General features: G+C 32.7%; 1 protein-coding gene across 4 annotated transcripts in view; it reads right to left on the bottom strand.

Annotated features, from left to right (window-relative positions):
• Positions 1 to 19714, bottom strand: part of LOC132110390 (disrupted in schizophrenia 1 protein-like) — a 50088-nt gene that overhangs the window by 10504 nt on the left and 19870 nt on the right. For all 4 annotated transcript variants that reach the window (XR_009424641.1, XR_009424642.1, XM_059516952.1 and 1 more), the window contains exons 8-10: positions 18439 to 18541; positions 15874 to 16062; positions 7164 to 7224 (exon numbers count right to left, since the gene is read on the bottom strand). Coding sequence is in view for 2 of the 4 variants with exons in the window: in XM_059516952.1 (XP_059372935.1) it covers positions 7164 to 7224; positions 15874 to 16062; positions 18439 to 18541 (353 nt within the window). In the remaining 2 variants the exon portion in view is untranslated. The remainder of the gene's footprint in view (positions 1 to 7163; positions 7225 to 15873; positions 16063 to 18438; positions 18542 to 19714) is intronic.

The following is a 19714-nucleotide window of genomic DNA, read 5'->3' as shown; positions in this document are numbered from 1 at the left end:
TCCGAGCAGCTCTAAAAGATTTTAGAATAGTTCTCTGCATACTTCTGAAGGCACTTTGGCTGTGTTTGTGGTGTTGCTTTGACCATTTAAACATGTTAATTAAAGAAACAAAAACAATCAGATGCGTCAAAGGTGTGTTCGTTACTATAGCAACAGTAGATCAAACAATCAAACTTTGGTTATGCCGAGAAATTAATAAATCGTAATAACGATAAAACAACTTTTGTTATGTCGAGATCACAAGAAATTAATAAATAGTAATAACGATAAAACAACTTTTATGTCGAGATCACAGGAAAAAATAATAAATTGTAATAACGATAAAACAACTTTTGCTATGTCGAGATCACGAGCAAATAATAAATCGTAATAACGATAAAACAACTTTTGTTTTGTCGAGATCAAGAAAATAATAAATCATAATAACGATAAAACAACTTCTGTTATGTCGTAATCACGAGAAAATAATAAATCGTAATACAATAAAACAACTTTTGCTGTGTCGAGATCACAAGCAAATAATAAATCGTAATAGTGATAAAACAACTTTTATGTCGAGATCACGAGAAATTAATAAATCGTAATAATGATAAATCAACTTTTGTTATGTCGAGATCACGAGAAATTAATAAATCGTAATAACGATAAAACAACTTTTGTGTCGAGATCACAGGAAAAAATAATAAATTGTAATAACGATAAAACAACTTCTGTTATGTCGAGATCACGAGAAAATAATCAATCGTAATAATGATAAAACAACTTTTATGTCAAGATCACGGGAAACGAATAAATTGTAATAACGATAAAACAACTTTTATGTCGAGATCACAGGAAAAAATAATAAATTGTAATAATGATAAAACAACTTTTGCTATGTCGAGATCACGAGAAAATAATAAATCATAATACCGATAAAACAACTTTTGTTGTGTCGAGATCACGAGCAAATAATAAATCGTAATAACGATAAAACAACTTTTGTCAAGATCACGAGAAATTAATAAATCGTAATAACGATAAAACAACTTCTGTTATGTCATAATCACGAGAAAATAATAAATCGTAATAACGATAAAACAACTTTTGCTGTGTCGAGATCACAAGCAAATAATAAATCTTAATAGTGATAAAACAACTTTTATGTCGAGATCACGAGAAATTAATAAATCGTAAAAACGATAAATCAACTTTTGTTATGTCGAGATCACGAGAAATTAATAAATCGTAATAACGATAAAACAACTTTTGTGTCGAGATCACAGGAAAAAATAATAAATTGTAATAACGATAAAACAACTTTTATGTCGAGATCACGAGAAAATAATAAATCGTAAAAACGATAAATCAACTTTTTTTATGTCGAGATCACGAGAAATTAATAAATCGTAATAACGATAAAACAACTTTTGTTTTGTCGAGATCAAGAAAATAATAATTCGTAATAACGATAAAACAACTTCTGTTATGTCATAATCACGAGAAAATAATAAATCGTAATAACGATAAAACAACTTTTGTTGTGTCGTGATCACGAGCAAATAATAAATCGTAATAAAGATAAAATTACTTTTGTTGTGTCGAGATCAGGAGAAAATAATAAATTGTAGTAACAATAAAACAACTTTTGTTGTGTCGTGATCACGAGCAAATAATAAATCGTAATAAAGATAAAATTACTTTTGTTGTGTCGAGATCAGGAGAAAATAATAAATTGTAGTAACAATAAAACAACTTCTGTTGTGTCGAGATCACGAGAAAATAATAAATCATAATAATGCTAAAACAACTTTTTTCCTGTCGAGATCACGAGAAATAAATAAATTGTAATAACGATAAAACAACTTTTATGTCAAGATCTAGGGAAAAATAATCAATCGTAATAACGATAAAACAACTTTTATGTCAAGATCTAGGGAAAAATAATCAATCGTAATGACGATAAAACAGCTATTGCTATGCAGAGATCTCGAGAAAATAAATTGTAATAACAATAAAACAAATTCTGTTGTGTCGAGATCGAGAAAATGATAAATCTTAATAACAATAAAACAACTTTTGTTATGTCGAGATCACGAGAAATTTATAAATCGTAATAATGATAAAACAACTTTTGTTATGTCAAGATCACGAGAAAATAATAAATCGTAATAGCGATAAAACAACTTTTATTATGTCTAGATCTAGAAAATAATAAATCGTAATAAAGCTAAAAAAAAACTTTTAAGTCGAGATCACGAGAAAATAATAAATCATAATAACGACAAAACAACTTTTGTTATGTCGAGATCACGAGAAAATTAAGTTTTAATAACAAGAAAACTACTTTTGTTGTCGTGACCACAAGAAAATATTAAGTCGTGATAATGAGAAAACAAGAAAAATATTAATAATCCATGGCCTTTTAGGACTTCCTTAGAAGAGACTTCTTTTTAAAAACATAAAAAATCTTACAAACCTTTCATGTTTAAACAGTACATTATAAAAAACTATTTAATGAACTACTATTCAATCACAGCACAAAACATTATAGTTACTAGTTGTAAAATATCACATTTCAGCACATTGGAGAGCTCTTTCAATGCTATAAGGTATCTAATTTAATGCCATGTCATTAGTGGTGTTCACTGGCAGATTAAAAACATCTCAGACTTACACTGGAGAAGGAACCACAATAGACCGGGTTGGACTCTTTTTTCTTCAACTTCATAAATGTTACTATATAGATGCACTAAAGCTCCCTACTGCCTCCTACAGTCTACGAAACTGTGAGAGCGCACAGAGAGGATGATAATTACGATCTTCGCACCTGTGTCTCTAGAGACAGACAGCTTCCTAAAGCGATAGCGGACAATGTTGTACCCTCCCCCCAAAAAAGCCAACTTTGCACCTCCTGGTGATTTCATTCAGCTGACCTCAAAACCTACAGATATTAATTTACATGTTTGTGTTTGGTTTCATGCATCATGAAGAGCTAAGAGGGTAAAATAAAAGCATTAAGGATCTCTGCATGACTCACAACAGATACCAATAAAATCTAACAAGCTAGAATGATGCAAAAATTTTGGATTCCAGTAGAATTTGACGTGTTAGAATGTTGATAAAATGTTGGATTCCAATAAAATTTTATGTGTTAGAATGTTGATAAAATGTTGGATTCCAATAGAATTTGATGTTTTAGAATTTTGCTCAAATGTTGGATTCGTCAAATTTTACATGTTAGAATGATTCTAAAATGTTGGATTCCAATAGATTTTAATGCGTTAGAATGTTGCTAAAATGCTGGATTCCAATAGAATTTGACGTGTTATAATATTGCTAAAATGCTGGATTCCAATAGAATTTGACGTGTTAGAATGTTGCTAAAATGTTGGATTCCAATAGAATTTGACGTGTTATAATGTTGTTAAAATGTTGGATTCCAATAGAATTTGACGTGTTAGAATGTTGCTAAAATGTTGGATTCCAATAGAATTTGACGTGTTATAATGTTGTTAAAATGCTGGATTCCAATAGAATTTGACGTGTTAGAATGTTGCTAAAATGTTGGATTCCAATAGAATTTGACGTGTTATAATGTTGTTAAAATGCTGGATTCCAATAGAATTTAATGTGTTAGAATGTTGCTAAAATGTTGGATTCCAATAGAATTTGTTGTGTTATAATGTTGTTAAAAGGCTGGATTCCAATAGAATTTGACGAGTTATAATGTTGCTAAAATGTTGGATTCCAATAGAATTTGACGTGTTAGAATGTTGCAAAAATGTTGGATTCCAATAAATTTTGATGTGTTAGAATAAATACAATTTTTTGGATTCCAATAGATTTTGACATGTTAGAATATTTCTAAAACATTAGATACCAATAGAATTTTATGTTTTAGAAATGTTGCTAAAATCTTGGATTCCAATAGAATTTATGATAGAATGTTGCTAAAATTCACAACACGCATCACTGCTAGGTATAATAGAATTTAGTAAAAACAGATTTTTTTTTTTTGAAGTGTTGCTTTGTTTAAAGCTTAGTAAAGCAGGCCTTTGGTGATTATGACAAGATGACTTTTGACTATAATTGATGTTTTAAAGGAAAAAAATGATTGATGGCACCACCAAAAAAGAGCAACAATCATCTCTCTGTGTTTTCTGAAATCAAACAGATGCAGTAATCTGATTGACAGGATCCTCCCGCAGGAAAAAGAGCTAGTGAACTCACAACCCACGCGTGGGGAAACTGGTCAATTACCTCTAAGTCTACATGTATACAAACAGAGAGGAATCCCCTAATAGAGGGGGTGACGGGGAAAATAATACAGATAACCTCATTGTACCCCTCAAATCCCACAACTGTTGCTTTTTAATGGCCTTGAGTGAGAGATGAGCATGTGACAGTGGTGCTGGTGTTCAAAACATGCATTTATGTGATCAAAAATCTAGTAAAAACAGTGTTGAAAATTATTTGAATTTAAAATGTCTGTTTGTGTTTTGTAAAATGTAATTTATATGCCTGTAATGCATCGATGCATTGATTATCATCAATGTTGGAAACTGCTGCAGCTTCATATTTTTGTGGAAACTTTAATACATTTTAGGATTATTTGATGAATAGCAAGTTCTAAAGAACAGCATTCATTTGAAATAGATAGTTTTGTAACATTATAAATGTCTTTCTTGTTACCTTTATCATTTGAATTTATCTTCAAAAAAAATCTTTTTACATTTTTCTTACCCCAAACTTTTGAATAGTGGATCATGGTTTCCAAAAAATATGAAGCAGCTCAACTGTTTTCAAAATTGATAATAATAATAATAAATGTTTCTTGAGCTGTAATTCATGCAATTCAAATACAGCTGTGCATCACAGAAATAAATTGCATTTTACAACACGTTCAAATTGAAAGAATTTATTCCAAATGGAAATAATTTTTCACAATATTACTGTTTTTATTGTATTTTAGATCAAAAAAATGCATCCTTGGTGAGCAGAATAATAATAATAATAAAATGCATTTATTCTAAACTTTCAGCTTATATAGTCTGACTACTCAGTCTAATTTTTTTATATTAATAATAAGAATGAACATTTTAAATATAAAAAAAACACATGCTTTTTTTTCTGTCGACCACAAAAATCAATTTAGGAGAATGTTCACATTATTTTTTCATACTTATAATCACCATAGAATCCAAAATGACATAAAAGGTACTTTAAATGCTGCTTTTTATGTAATTCTTTTTTTCTAAGTGTGACTCTTATGGTGTGTGTCTGTCAGTGAGGATGTTCTGAACAGACGACTGAACAGAAAAAATAAGTCAATGGGAGTGAGCGAATGGTATATTTTCATTTTTGGCCAAACTATTCCTTTAATACTCACATTTGCAGAAAAATAAAAAGGGAGAGTCCACTTATTTGAGCGCGGCTAACAAAAGAACCATGACGGGGTTGAGTGTGACCACTGGCTAATGCCTAGTTGCTTTCAGAGTCATCACAGGTAGGTTTACATGGTAAGCAACAAGGAGAAAAATCACACCGGCTCAAATAAAGTGAAGGAAAGCGAGAAGTGAGGGTTTCAGGAACCCATACAGTAATCAGCTTGGCAACAGACAGCGCTTCTGGCATCCGAGCATGTGCTTTTGCAAAGGAGCGAACGGTAAACCATATGCCATCCTTCCCTCCAGATGGCCACCCATAGTGTTTTATTGAAATGTAATGAATGCTAAATTTCTACGGCTGAGTGCGGCAACTAATAACTCATTCAATTATACCAATTTGTGTTGTATTTATGTCGAGAGCGATGCTAAATAAAACAACATCGCTCATGGAGATTTGCAGCTGGATTTTGCGGTGAAGGAAAGTCTGGCATTCGTTTAACCTTTCATCTCCATTACTATGCATGAAATTTACAGCTTCTGGTCCTCCCATCATGTGGACTCAGTATCACAAGGTCAGAAATAAGAGGGCAGGATTGTGTTTCCATTTTCACATTAATTAAACCAGTGCTTCTCATTCGGTTTTGCTTCAGGATCCAGATTTTAAACTGGACATCAAATGGCGTCCCATAATTGTTTCTCATAGAAATTGTATTATTAATAATGCATTAAACAGCATGCTAAATTATGTCACATAAAATAATTTTGTTTAGCATTGTTTTTCTATATTGATATATTTTTGCATTATATATTTCCTGTATATCCAGGTAAAAATATATATAAAATAAAAAAAGAATAAGAAATAAAATACTGCTGCAAAGTTCTCCACTAAATAAAATACTCTCAGTCTCAAACCAATATCATTTAATAAAATATAATGAAAAATATAAATAAATAACTATGATTACAGTGCAGCATTACCAATCCCAGCTTGTAGGCCTGCTCATATTTAAAATATATATATAACTTTTCCAAAGTGTAAAGTTGCAGCATCAACAGTTTCAGTTTTTAGACCTGCTCAGATTTCCGTACCGAAAGCCCTGTACCGAAACGGTCCGGTACGAATACACGTATATATATATATTTGCAATGTTAATTTGTAATTTGTAATAATTATTAATATTACTATAATAAATAATACTTGTTACATTACTATTATTGTTGTTATTAACAATAATATTATTACTAAATATTATAAATTCAATTCAATATTATAATTACTAAATATAATATTAATAATAATAAAATAAAACGTTCCTTCATGTATATATATATATATAAATATATATATATATATATATATATATATATATTTCAGTTAACATTTATTTTATTTTAAGTAACAAAATGTTTTTTATAGATCTAATATTAGTTTCTGTTTTAGTTAACTATAGGTTTATCTATAAAATAAGTGTATATTTAAAAAATAACGTTAACAACAATAATAAATCTGACAGCATGATTATATAATTACTTAATATTTAAAATGTTAAATATGTATATTTTTATTATATATTTAAAGGATATCAAGGTTTAAAATATTATATATATTATAATAACTATTATTATTATTATTATGGATAAAACCATCCCTAAATAAAATGTAAGATTACTTATATAGTGCAGACCTGAATGATTTAATACACTGAAACAGAACTGAAGTAAGGCCAGACAGTGTGAACTATTTAAATAATAAGGGACTGTTTGTGTGAAAGAGAGATGAGAAATATCCATTACCTGTGAAGTCTGTCCTCCAGAAGCTCAATGTACTTCAGAGTGTTCTCCTTTAAACTGCGCTCTGTTGAGGAGGAAAACATGATGTACATCAGAGAGATATCCGCATATCATTCATATTCATATCATTCATGTCCGGGAATATACGGGATGAAACTCACAAAAACATGTCCAGGCCACGTTTCAATGACAGTTATGTGTGGACATTTCATAATTTATTGTCTTTGTAATTCACAGTGTTCTTTGTGATTGTCATTATTGCACCATTTTTTTTTAAATATATATATCAATGTATGTATATATTAGGGGTGACACGGTTCGCTAAAAAAAAACCGAACAGTTCAGTTCACCCCACACGGTTCGGCACGCGCTGGGACCGCGGTTCAACTTAAATCTGACAAAGCATCTATAATATGGTTTGGTATAAATAACACGTAAAACAAATAGGGTTCAGCTAATATATGTTTCTGTTGATGCATGCGCATTCTGGATTGCATGCTGTCATTTATTACTTCCATCATCACCCGGGTGCTGATAGCACGCGCGCACAGATGAGACCTGAACTCATTTAAGCTTTGTCAGTTTAAACATTTAAGAGCCAAAGGACGCGAGCTCGTGCGCGTGCAGTAAGAAGATTTGTGCATGCGCTCATCCAAAGTGCGCAAACCCTCGCCTCAGAAAGCGCGCAAATATAAGATCTCTCTGAAGTATAGGGCTTGGGCGTCGTGACGTCATTACTTGGCGTAGATGCCACGTTGATGGCCTCCTTTACTGCTACTCGGACTACTGCGCAGTGTTTAGACATACTCCCTCTCATCCGTGTGTCTTAATTTGATTAATTAAAAATTTATTTCAACCATGGTAAACAGTTGCTGTATTGTGGGGTGTAATAGTGCAACACATAATCGCCATGGGGAAAATAAAATGAGAATGGATTAACTTTACACCGCTTTCCTGCTTGGAGGCGCGACCACGGAGACCATAACATCTGAATATTAATTTATATAGCTAAAGTCAACATTGAAAATAAGGGAAATTTCTCAGGTTACTCATCCAAAATACGGGAAATTTCAACATTCATCTTTTTGTTGCTATCCCTCTGCTGACAGCAAAAATTCGTAAATAACGTGACTTTAGTTACAGATTGGCGTGAAATCGTGCTCTCACAACAACCACGCTATCTTAAAAAGCCCAACATCACACTAAGGCTGCTTTCAAGTAAGCGAAACGATGCTTTGAAAACATCTGTTTCGCTGGAAGGGCAAGGAGTAGCAACAGGACAACAACACAGAGACTTGACAGGTCTGATGGAGGGGCTAACGGGATATTTTACAGGAAAATACTAAAACGGGAAGACAGCGGGAAAAGAGCTCAAATACGTGAGAACCCCGGAAAAAAACGGGAGGGTTGACCGCTACTAACTACACTTTTGAAACACATTGTTAAAAGTCCATGTGTGAATGGTTGTTAGCACTAACTGTTACTAAACTAGAAGCTAGGTAGAGCGCAGCATACCGGATTACTGTATCATAGGTGTGATCGACAAAGGACAAAAAAGCAGGAAACTATACGGTGCACTTACCCCCCCCCCCCCCCCCCCCACCACCACCACCACACGCACACAGTGACATAATTTATATAGTATAATAATAAATTAATACAAAATATTGTACTTGTTTTTTGTTTAAATGAATTTATAAATTAAATAATTAAAAAAGGGAAGAAAAATTTAAATACACATCTAAATTAAATGATTGAACAAAAAAATCATAAAAGGAGTAATGTGGGAAATATGCTTCAAAGACTGGGCAAAATAGGGATGAAATCCAAAAAATCTGTCAATAACTTGCTGCTGACGTGCACGAAAACTAGCCATTTATTGGGCATTTCTTGTCCTCCCAGATGTTTTGTTTTTCCTTATTACTATGGTGTCCTTTACATCTATTAAAAACAACATATTTATTTGCCTCTATATTTTTGAAAGGTATCTTTTCTTGTGTTTTTGTTCAGCCATTTTGTCAGTGCTTTATAATAGACTTCTATGATTGCTAATTCACAACAGAAGAAGATTATTAAGTTGAACGTTCAGAATACGATTCCATAGGTTATATTTCAGCATGAATTTCGCAAATGGACAGCGACTCTTAAATAGCACGTAGAACGCGTTCATGTCAAGTAAAGTTTTCGGGAAAAGTGCGTGGAAACTGGGCGAGCGTTTATAACCTTGCACGTTGAGAGCGCTCTTCAGAGCTAAGATACATTGATATCGCTCACAAAACAAACAAGGTAGCCGAAGATATCTGTAATGCAAAGGTGCGGCAGCAAGTCATCTGTAACAGTTACTCCACTCATATGGATCCAAACCGTTAATAGTGCAGATTTTGTCCACATACCGGTCTCTGACATCCCTATTTAGCGTATCCCTATAAATCCCACAACCTTTTCACAATTTTAACATCTTTTTTCTTTCTCCCAACTCTCCCAGCTCTGTACGTTTACATTCGCGAGGCAAGCAACATGGCCGCCACGTCCCAGAATGCAACTCGGCGCCCAAGCCCTATTGTGTTTAAATGGACAAATTCACACAAAAATTATGTAAAAATGCCCGTCTTGGTAAATATCCTACAGCAGACATAGCCAGCTGAACGTCGGCCTGCTGTATCAGTGCATTCTCTTAAAGTGGCAGTCTTTATATTAATCGAACAGCAACAACAAAGAAATCACTCATTGCTCTTGATTAAAAAGCTTTTATAACTTTAATAAAGACTAATCTTTAATTTATACAGTCAAATATGCGATGCTGTTTTACATTTGATTACTTTATTCAATTTGTGTACCTAAAAAACGAATACCTAAGACCTACCTAAAAAAATAGACAGAACCATACCAAAAACCGTGACCACCCCTAATATATATATATATATATATATATATATATATATATACACATCTACATGCACACACACACACACATATACAGCATATATTTATATCGTTTTTGTTCTTTAACCTTTTATATTAAAAGTGTGTGTGTAAGAAACATAGTCTTAATGAAAGTTGCTGCCTAAAATGCTTTTCCACTGGAAAAAAACAGTCCTGAACAACTGGCCAAACAATTGTTTTTAATGTCTAATATATACATACGTGTGTGTGTGTGTGTGTGTGTGTGTCTATATATATATATACACACATGAAAAAAAAACAATGATCCTAAAAACTAAGCTTAATGCAAGAGTTAAAACCTCCTAACCGGTATCATTCACTCTTATACACAACCATCGATAGCCACTGTTTCAGTAATAAATCTGCATGTTAATGTCAAACAATGAGTTCACTATTGTTAAAGCACAATCTCCACTGAACAGCACGTGGCTCTCTGTGTTGAGTAAGTGTGTGCACAACTACAACAACACACACAGACCTCAAAACCCACACACAGAGAAAAATCTGGGCATTTTAGCCCTGATTCAGATCTCATGGCAGACATGAATTCAGATTCCATCACTGAAATGTGCTGTAATACGGTCCACTGCTCTATATACGTCACCCTCGTCCCTCAGATAGAGCCACAGACGAGCGAGTCAATGTGTTTCTGGTGTGAGATGCTGTCTGGGACATACAGCAGAGATGAGAGTCTCTTCAGCAGCAGATGGTGATAGTGGCACATAGTGAAGAAGTGATGCATGCTTTGGGGATTTTTTGGACAGTAGATCATGCAGCAATCTGTTAACCATCAGAGAGTGGAAAATAATGTGAGAACGCAAATATAACGCTGCTGGAGTCACGGCCAAGCAGTCTGTGCACACACACAAGCTGTGGTGCTCATATGAGAACTGTAGGTTCAAATCCAGCCAGAGACATTCTTGATAATCAAATGCTGAGTGAGAAGCATTTGCAGTTTTTAAAAACAAAGAAAAACATTGTAAAACCAAGACCTACACAAATATATGTGAGAGAATTGCATCATGCAGTACAATTTACAGTAAAGTGCTCTTTATTATTGTATACTGCACGTTTTTGCAAACAATATCCCATGCAAACCACATTTACATACTGTGTACAGTATTTATACTGCAGAAATAGTAGGAGCAGTATGATAGATTGCAATTCTGATCATTCAGATTGTTAATAAAAAGTGAGAAAAGCATGCATAACATCACCTGGAGGTATTAAAACAACAGAAAGCATGTATTTTTCTTGCTGTTAGGAGCTGATCTTCTTCCCTCATTATTAAGGTAAGCTTAGATGTGTCTGAAATTATTTCATTAATTAGCACTTTTCTGACAGCTTACGAATCAAACTATCATGCGGTGTGGTGTGAACACAAACACAAACATCCTGCTAATGCATCTGAAGGACGCTCATGAGCTAATGATCGCAAAAAGTGCATGCATTTATTTCAGAGAAAGCTGGTAATTATTGCCATGTGTAAAATAACACAAAGCCTCTATTATACAGCAATAATAGACCTCAAAAGCAGATGCTACACCTGCAGCCGTGTGTTTCGGTGCAGATGTGTGGGCATGAAACGCTGGTGCAGTAAGAAGAATAGTCTGTCGTTTTAATTGAGTCAGAGGAGACGGCTGTGATTAATGGGTCTCTGTGAGAGTTTCAGCACAACATCACGGAGAGAGATGCACAAAAGCATCTTAGTCAGCACTTACAGATGCACAGACATGTGATATTTGACAATAATGTGCTTTGAATTCAAAGCAATATGCTAAACTAATGGCAAAAAAGTAATTGCATGACCTTTTGAGGTATTTTCAAGGACTATATAGTACTAGTGATACTTTGCGTCAGGCTTATTACCATTAACTAAAACTAAAACCATAAAAAAATGTGGTTTTTTTGAAATCATATAGATGTTAACTGAAATGAAAAGGGGGAAATAAAATACTTTGCTTCATGGCCATATTAATTAATTCATTAATGTAGGTATTTTAATTAATTTAAAATTTCCAATCCAATTTTCATTTTAAATTTAAGTACGAAAATGACTAAAACTGAAATAAAATGTATTAAAAAATGATATAGATTAAATTAAAATTAAAATTAAATTTATGGATTTAGCAGACGCTTTTATCCAAAGCGACTTACAGTGCATTCAGGATATCATATCATAGAGATGTTTTAAGAAAATTAAATTGACAAAAAAAAAAGAATATCAAAATTATATTTTTAAATTTAAATGAAAATGAACACAAAATATAAAAATAAAAACCTTTTCAAATTATTTTTTGAATAAATACATATATTTAAAAAAAAAAATAATAATAATTCAATTGGGGAGGGGGCACACACCAAAATATTACATTAAAATTCTTCATTAAAAATATTACATATTAAATATTTAATTAAATAGAAAAAGCTTACAAAATGTATTAAAAATATAAATGTACACACACATATATATATATATATATATATATATATATATATATATAGATATATATATATATATATATGTTTAAAAATAAATAAATTGTCAAAAACACAAAAAATAAAACAAGTTACCAAAACTTAAACGCCAAAATCTCTAAAAACATACAAATTTACTAAAGACTTAATTAAATTAAAATTAACCACAAAATTTAAAATGATATACTAATTCAAAATATTAATAATAACAACAGACGTTTAAAAACGACATAACAAAATAACAAAAAAAAAAAATTTGACAAACTTAATTTTAATGAAAAATTAAAAAATAAATAAAAACATTAATAAAAAAAAATATAGACATAAAAAAACTACAGACTGATAAAAATGACAAAAACACACAAATTTACCAAAACCTTCCGATTAAAATGAAAATGCAAAATATAAAAATGTAAACGATTAGTATATATATTATTATATAATCAATATATTAATAAAAAAAAACTATAATATGATACTAAAATAACACTGCTTTACATTTCCTGGCAAACCAAAGGAGGAAACAGCACACAGCGACGCGTAAACAAGAGTCTCGTCAAAAAGAAATGAAAGGTCTGTCCCTTCAGGAGTGGAGAGCACAAAAAGAGACGCATTAGAGTTTATTTTGGTGAGTGAATCTTTGCAGAAACCCAGAGATGAAGCACAGCAAACACAAACAAAGCCTCGTCACCTGCTCACATCTCCGCTCCATTTACTCCGTCTCTAATTAAATCTCTTCCTGTGGACAAAACCCCTTCACAGAGCAGGAGCACTACAGCATTAATGGATGTAAACAGAATCACATGCATCAAACCTTCAGCAGTCACTACAGACGCTACCAAGATACTCACTGACGAGGTACATTACACGGCTTCAGAATAGACTTTTCTAAAGCAACAAACATGAATAAAGTTCACAAAAATTGCATTTTCTACACTCTCTCTTAGGCCACTGTTGCTGGCTAGTGCAAAAGGCTTTAAAAGGGACATCAGATGGCCATTTTCCACAAGTTGCTATGATTCTTCACGGTCTATTCTTCATGAAATAAAAGAATAATAAAAATCCTCAAAGGTTGTGTAAAACAACACCTTTACTTGCTCTTTACCCGAGCAATAAACCAGAGGCCTGAACAATATAATGTCTCAGAAACTCAAAACCGCTTGATTACTGAGACTGTTTAAGTTTTTGGGGGAGATAAAAAAAGGAGTGAATTGAATTTTATCATTGTAGGCATGTAAAAGTCAATTTTGCATCCGATGTCCCCTTTTACAACATTAAGACTTTTCCAGGCACAAACTGTCTTCTCCAGGGTGACCATATGTCCTTTTTTTATTTCTAAATCGTCTGAAATGTCTGGGTTTTGGCTTTGTTTTTATATTGACGTTCTCTCTGCAGTCCTCACACATACTGTGAGTGTATTTCCATTGCTTTGAGCATAGATCCCACCTCTTATTCGTATTCAATAACATGTTGAATCAATAAAAAAGTTTTAGTTTTTAAATAATATTCATACAATAGGCTTCATTTCTTCATGCAAAATATAATTTAATCTTTTTTGCATGAGTGAAAACCATCCTCTGCAGACACATATTTTTATTTATCTTAAATAAGCATGAATTAAATTAATTGTACAAATACTGTCATAATGCACACTTCAGAATCGATTCATTTACTTAATTTCATTTTCACTAATGTGAATTATCATACAATAGGTTTCATTTACTTCATGCAAATTATAATTTCTTTGTTTTTGTCCTTTCGTCTCTGAGATGCAATATAATCCAACAACAGGAGGAGCCAACGGGACTCCAGCCAGCCGTTAGACGGATTACACTCGCCTGTTTAATTCGACACACACACACATTTTGCTCAACAAAGAGTTTGGCTTAGCTGCGTCTTTGTGCGAGAGATTGTGAGCTAATGATAGCCTGAGCGTTGATGCTAAATATGCAAAGAGGGCGAATATGATACAGGACACAGAAGATCTTTGACATGAACGGGCTGCTCATGCTAGGCTCTTATTAGCCTGTCTTCATCCTCTCGTGTAATAACATGTGTTTGCCACATTACTGCCACTGTTTTTGGGCATACGGAAAATGGTTTGCATGCATCACTTGTTACACTGGGGTTATGGTTTGCACTTTTGTAATTAAGAATGTATTTACTCATATTAAATAGTATTTGCCCCGGCTTGTGCAGAAACAGAGCTGTTGTCATGATCTCATCCTCAGAAAACCATTACTTAACAGAGCAGAAAAAGCTCAAACTTCAGAGACCTAACCGTGATTCGTAAGAAATGCTAAATTGCAGTGAAGATTTGTTTTTGGCTTGGCACCATTGTTTGTTGGCGGTTGATAGTAAAAAAAAATGTAATAAATAAATTCTGAAGTATTCATAGATTATAGTAGTATTTATACACTGAATTTAATTTGCTGATTTAAAAATAAATATATAATTAATCATGTATCTGGATAGGATGGTTTTCATCCATGTGATAAAAGTCAAATAAAAAATAAAAATGAAAGCCTCCTGCAAAATAATTAACATTATTGAATTAAAAAGCTAAATTAATAAATAAATTCTGAAATATTCATACATCATAGCAGTTTTTATACACGGAATTGAATTCGCTGATTTAAAAATTAATAAATAAGAAATCATGTATCTGGATATTGGGATAAAAGTAAAAATAAATAAATAAATAAAATATAAATTAAAATGAAAGCCTCCTGCAAAATAATTAACATTATTGAATTTAAAAAAGCTAAATGAATAAATAAATCCCAAAGCATTTATACGTTATAATAATATTTGTACACTTAATTTAATTCATGCTGATTTTAAATAATGTGTGTGTCTGGAAAGTATGATTTTAATTAATGCATGACAGTAATTGTCATGAAAATGTCAAAATGAAAAAAGTTTTTTTTATTTTATGTATTATTATTATTATTATATTTCTTCATTCTCTTTATGCACGTATTAACATATTATGCATATATTACAAATATATTTTAAATATATTCATATATAAGTCAACATAATCAATAATAACAGAGCTGCTGTCGTATTATACTTAAACAATAAGGATTCACTATCAAGGGACAATTTATTCTGTTATTTGACCGAAACACGCACGATTCAGAGAGACACTGACAGCAGAAGTGAGGAACAGAGATGTCCTCTCTACAGAAATCAAGACTGTAACCTAGAAAACATCTCTGGATGTCCATGAAGAGACGGCTCCCCCATGTGTCCGCTCTTGAGTCTCTATGAAGGCCGTGTTACTCACCGTACTGGGCTTCTCTCTCCTGCAGCTCCACTTTGATCTGGTTGTGTTGCTCCTTCATGCGGCTCAGATCATATCCACTTCCTGTGCTCAGAGTCTTCAGCTTCCTCTTCAGACCCTCCAGACGATCTCTCTCGCCGTACGCGCTCCTGATTTCAGTCTTCAGCTCCTTCGCGCTGCTGAAGTCATTTCCTGCAGCGAGAATCAATCACAGACGCAGAATATTAGATGAGAAACAGACATCAAAACGGCAGAAAGCCACCAGAAATAACAGCACTATCCATACTGCATACTGTTTTCAGCTTACTAAGATCTGTGACATACTAAAAACTCACATGCTAAATAATACAGAGAGCATGCAATTTAAAAAGCAGTCTGAGATATTGACAAATGTTTACTACGTTTTTTTTCTCAAGAAAATGCAAGTTGCTATTTGGAGTTGTGTGCAAAAGAATAATACTCAGTGTTTAGGGATGTATATGAAATATTTATAGTGATGCTTTAGTAAATACGAAATAAAAGTATACTAATGCTCAAGACTTTGGGGCTTGTAGGATTTTTTTTGGGGGGGGGGGTATATTTTTTAATCAGCAAGGATGCATTAAATTGATTAAAAGTGACAGTAAACACATGATGTTACAAAATATATTTTTATTTAGAATAAATGCTGTCTAATCATCAGAGAATCCTGCAAAATAAAATGTGTCACGGTTTATACAAAAAAATGAAGCAGCACAAGCACGGAGTAAAAAATAAAAAGAGGAACTATTTTCTCATCAATCTGAATTTTTTTTTTTTTTTGTAATATCCCACAATTCTGCCTTTTTTTTATTTTTATAATTGTGACAAACTCGGAAGTGTGAGGAAAAAGTCGTGTTTGTTTCCGTCACAGAATAAAGTAATAAAACAGATAACTACAACTTATTAAAGGTCCCGTTCTTCGTGATCCCATGTTTTAAACTTTAGTTAGTGTGTAATGTTGTTGTTAGAGTATAAATAATATCTGTAAAATTCTAAAGCTCTAAGCTCAATGCCAAGCGAGATATTTTATTTAACAGAATTCGTCTACAAAAAAACGACCCGTTTGGACTACATCCCTCTAGTTCCTGCAGTAATGACGTCACTAAAACAGTTTTTTGACTAAACTCCGCCCACATTAATTCACAAAAAGGGGGCGTGGCCTTGTTGCGCTCCGACGGAGAAGAGGAAGAGCTGCGTTTGTGTTTGTGGCCATGTCGTCGAAACGCTGTTATTTTCATCTCGTAGTCCAATCATCTTTGTTTGTCCTTCCCAGGGACGCTGTACTTGGAGATTAATGGTTACAATTTATGTTTAACTCGGTTCCCGAAAATTATTATCCACAAGTAAAACTATGTGCAGCACATTTTGCTGAGGACAGCTTCCTCAATCTCAATCAGTTTAATGCCGGATTCGCACAAAGATTATTCCTGAAAGATGGAGCAGTTCCCTCTTTGTCTGGAGAAGGCGTTGTTTATGGACCACAACCAGTGTATTTTATTATTTAAGTTGGTGCGTTTAACAGTTTCTGTAACTTATTACACAAAGGGCAACGCTGTTTAGCTTTTTTAACTAGATGTTAGGGCTGTGCAAAAAAATTGAATGTGATTTTCATGCGCTTCTCGTCAGTAAAAATGCTCCTGTGATTATAAGTACATCTCCAGCACATGCTCCTGCACACTTGCTTCTCAAAACTAGTCCAATCGTGTTTCCAGGAGGGTAGCGCGCGCTCAGCTGCTGTCGAATCACAACACAGGAACCGCTGACCCAATCAGAACTTGTTAAGTGTTTGTGAAGGAGGGGCTTCATAGAACAAGGAAGTCATCAGCCCGTTTTTATGACAGTGAATACAGATAGGTGAACTGTGTGAAAAATACTGTGTTTTTTTACACGCGAAACAAGAACACACGTTATATTGCACACTGTAAACCCAATCAAAGCTTCAAAAAAGCGGGAAAAACCGGACCTTTAAGAGAACTTTAAATGAAATAATAAACTCAACTAACAATCTTTAAAAAACAAAAAAGTGCCCGATAAACTTTTGGTTAAGAGAACATAAAATAAAAAAATACAATTAAATAGAATAAAATAAAATCTCACAACTCTTAAATGTTTTATAAGTCTGAATAGTGGAAAAAAAAAACATTTTTCTTTTATTAAGAAGTCTCCATAGTTTTCAACATTAATGATAATAATAAATGTTTCTTGAGGAGCAAATCATCATATTAGAATGATTTCTGAAGATCATGTGACACTGAAGACTGGAGGAATGATGACGAAAATACAACTTTGATCACAGGAATAAATTACATTTTAACATATATTCAAATAGAATGAAGCTATTTTGAAATCATAATAATATTTCACAATTTTCCTGTATTTTTGATTAAATAAATTCAGCCTTGTTGAGCAGAAGAGACTTGTGCTAGTGTGTGTATGCAGTGCTTAGGTATCCCAGTGGAGAAGCCTGTCAGTCTGTACTGTCCAGTGCTTTGGAGCACAAAGTGACAGTGACATGTGAAACAGATGAGCCCAGAGGTGCGGATGTACCTGAGATGGCCACGAGCTTGGCTTCATGAAGGGCCAGCAGCTGTGTTTCACTCTCGCTGACCTTCCGACGCAGACTACATCCCAGTCTCTGACTCAACAGCACCTGAACCACGAGAAACAGAGATTAGACACCTGAGGAAAAGAGCAGTCACTCAACTCACTGAGCTTGAAGGGAGTTAAAAAAAACTACTAAATGTGACACATTTTTCATTTGCTCCATCATTTGGTCATCACATTTCACATCAGCTCTCATCTTCAGATTGAGGTTTGAGTACTGAATGCTAATGCACGACAGCTGATAATGTTTAGATGCTTATACATGTAGAAAATGTAAACATGATGAAGAGGTTTTAATATCAAAAATAAAATATACATTTATAATAGCTAAAATAAAAAGAGCATAAAATAAATAAACAAAATATAAAATGAAATACATATTACATTTGTGCCACAAACTTTTTTTGTTAAGAGAATATTGTAAACAAAAGAAAATAAAAATCTTAAATACAACATGCATTTGTGCCACATAAACATTTGTAAGATAATACCTAACAAAAAAATAAATAAATACCACAAATTTGTGCCACAAACTTTTTAAAAGAGATTATCTTAAATGAAAATGATATAGTAACAGAAAAAACTTAAACGCAACATACATTTGTTCCACATAAATATTTTTAAGATAATATATCTTAAATAATATAAAATAAAAATCTTAAATACAACACACATTTGTGCCACAAATTTTTTTAAAGAAAATCTTTAAAATAAAATAAATGTAATAAATAAATAAATAAATAAATAAATAAATAAATAAATAAAAATAAAATAAAATAAAATAAAATAAAATAAAATAAAATAAAATAAAATAAAATAAAATAAAATAAAATAAAATAAAATAAAATAAAATAAAACAAAATAAAGGGCACTGAGCATTCTGGAAGGCAGTAATGATGACACACTGGTGAAGGCGGTTGTGTGCTCTGTCATCAGATAATCGTGCATCAGAGGACAAAGTCACACTGTGCCATTTTTCAGGCAGTTCATCTCCTCTCATCTCCACCCGCGGTGAAAACACCCACACACACACACACACACACACACACACACACACACACACACTCACACACACACTCAGGAGGAGAGCAACAATTTTGACCCGATGCAACTTAGTTAATAAAATAAGACTTACCAGAAATTAAGTTACATGCTGCTTAAAAATTATGCAATGACTGCTGTTTGTGAATGTAAGAATGCTATATTGTTGTCATATGGC

The sequence above is a fragment of the Carassius carassius genome, chromosome 30, assembly GCF_963082965.1.
Source record: "Carassius carassius chromosome 30, fCarCar2.1, whole genome shotgun sequence".
In the NCBI taxonomy this organism is placed as follows: Eukaryota; Metazoa; Chordata; class Actinopteri; order Cypriniformes; family Cyprinidae; genus Carassius; species Carassius carassius.
The sequence above is the reverse complement of the archived record's forward strand: the minus strand, read 5'-3'. Positions and strand labels throughout refer to the sequence as shown.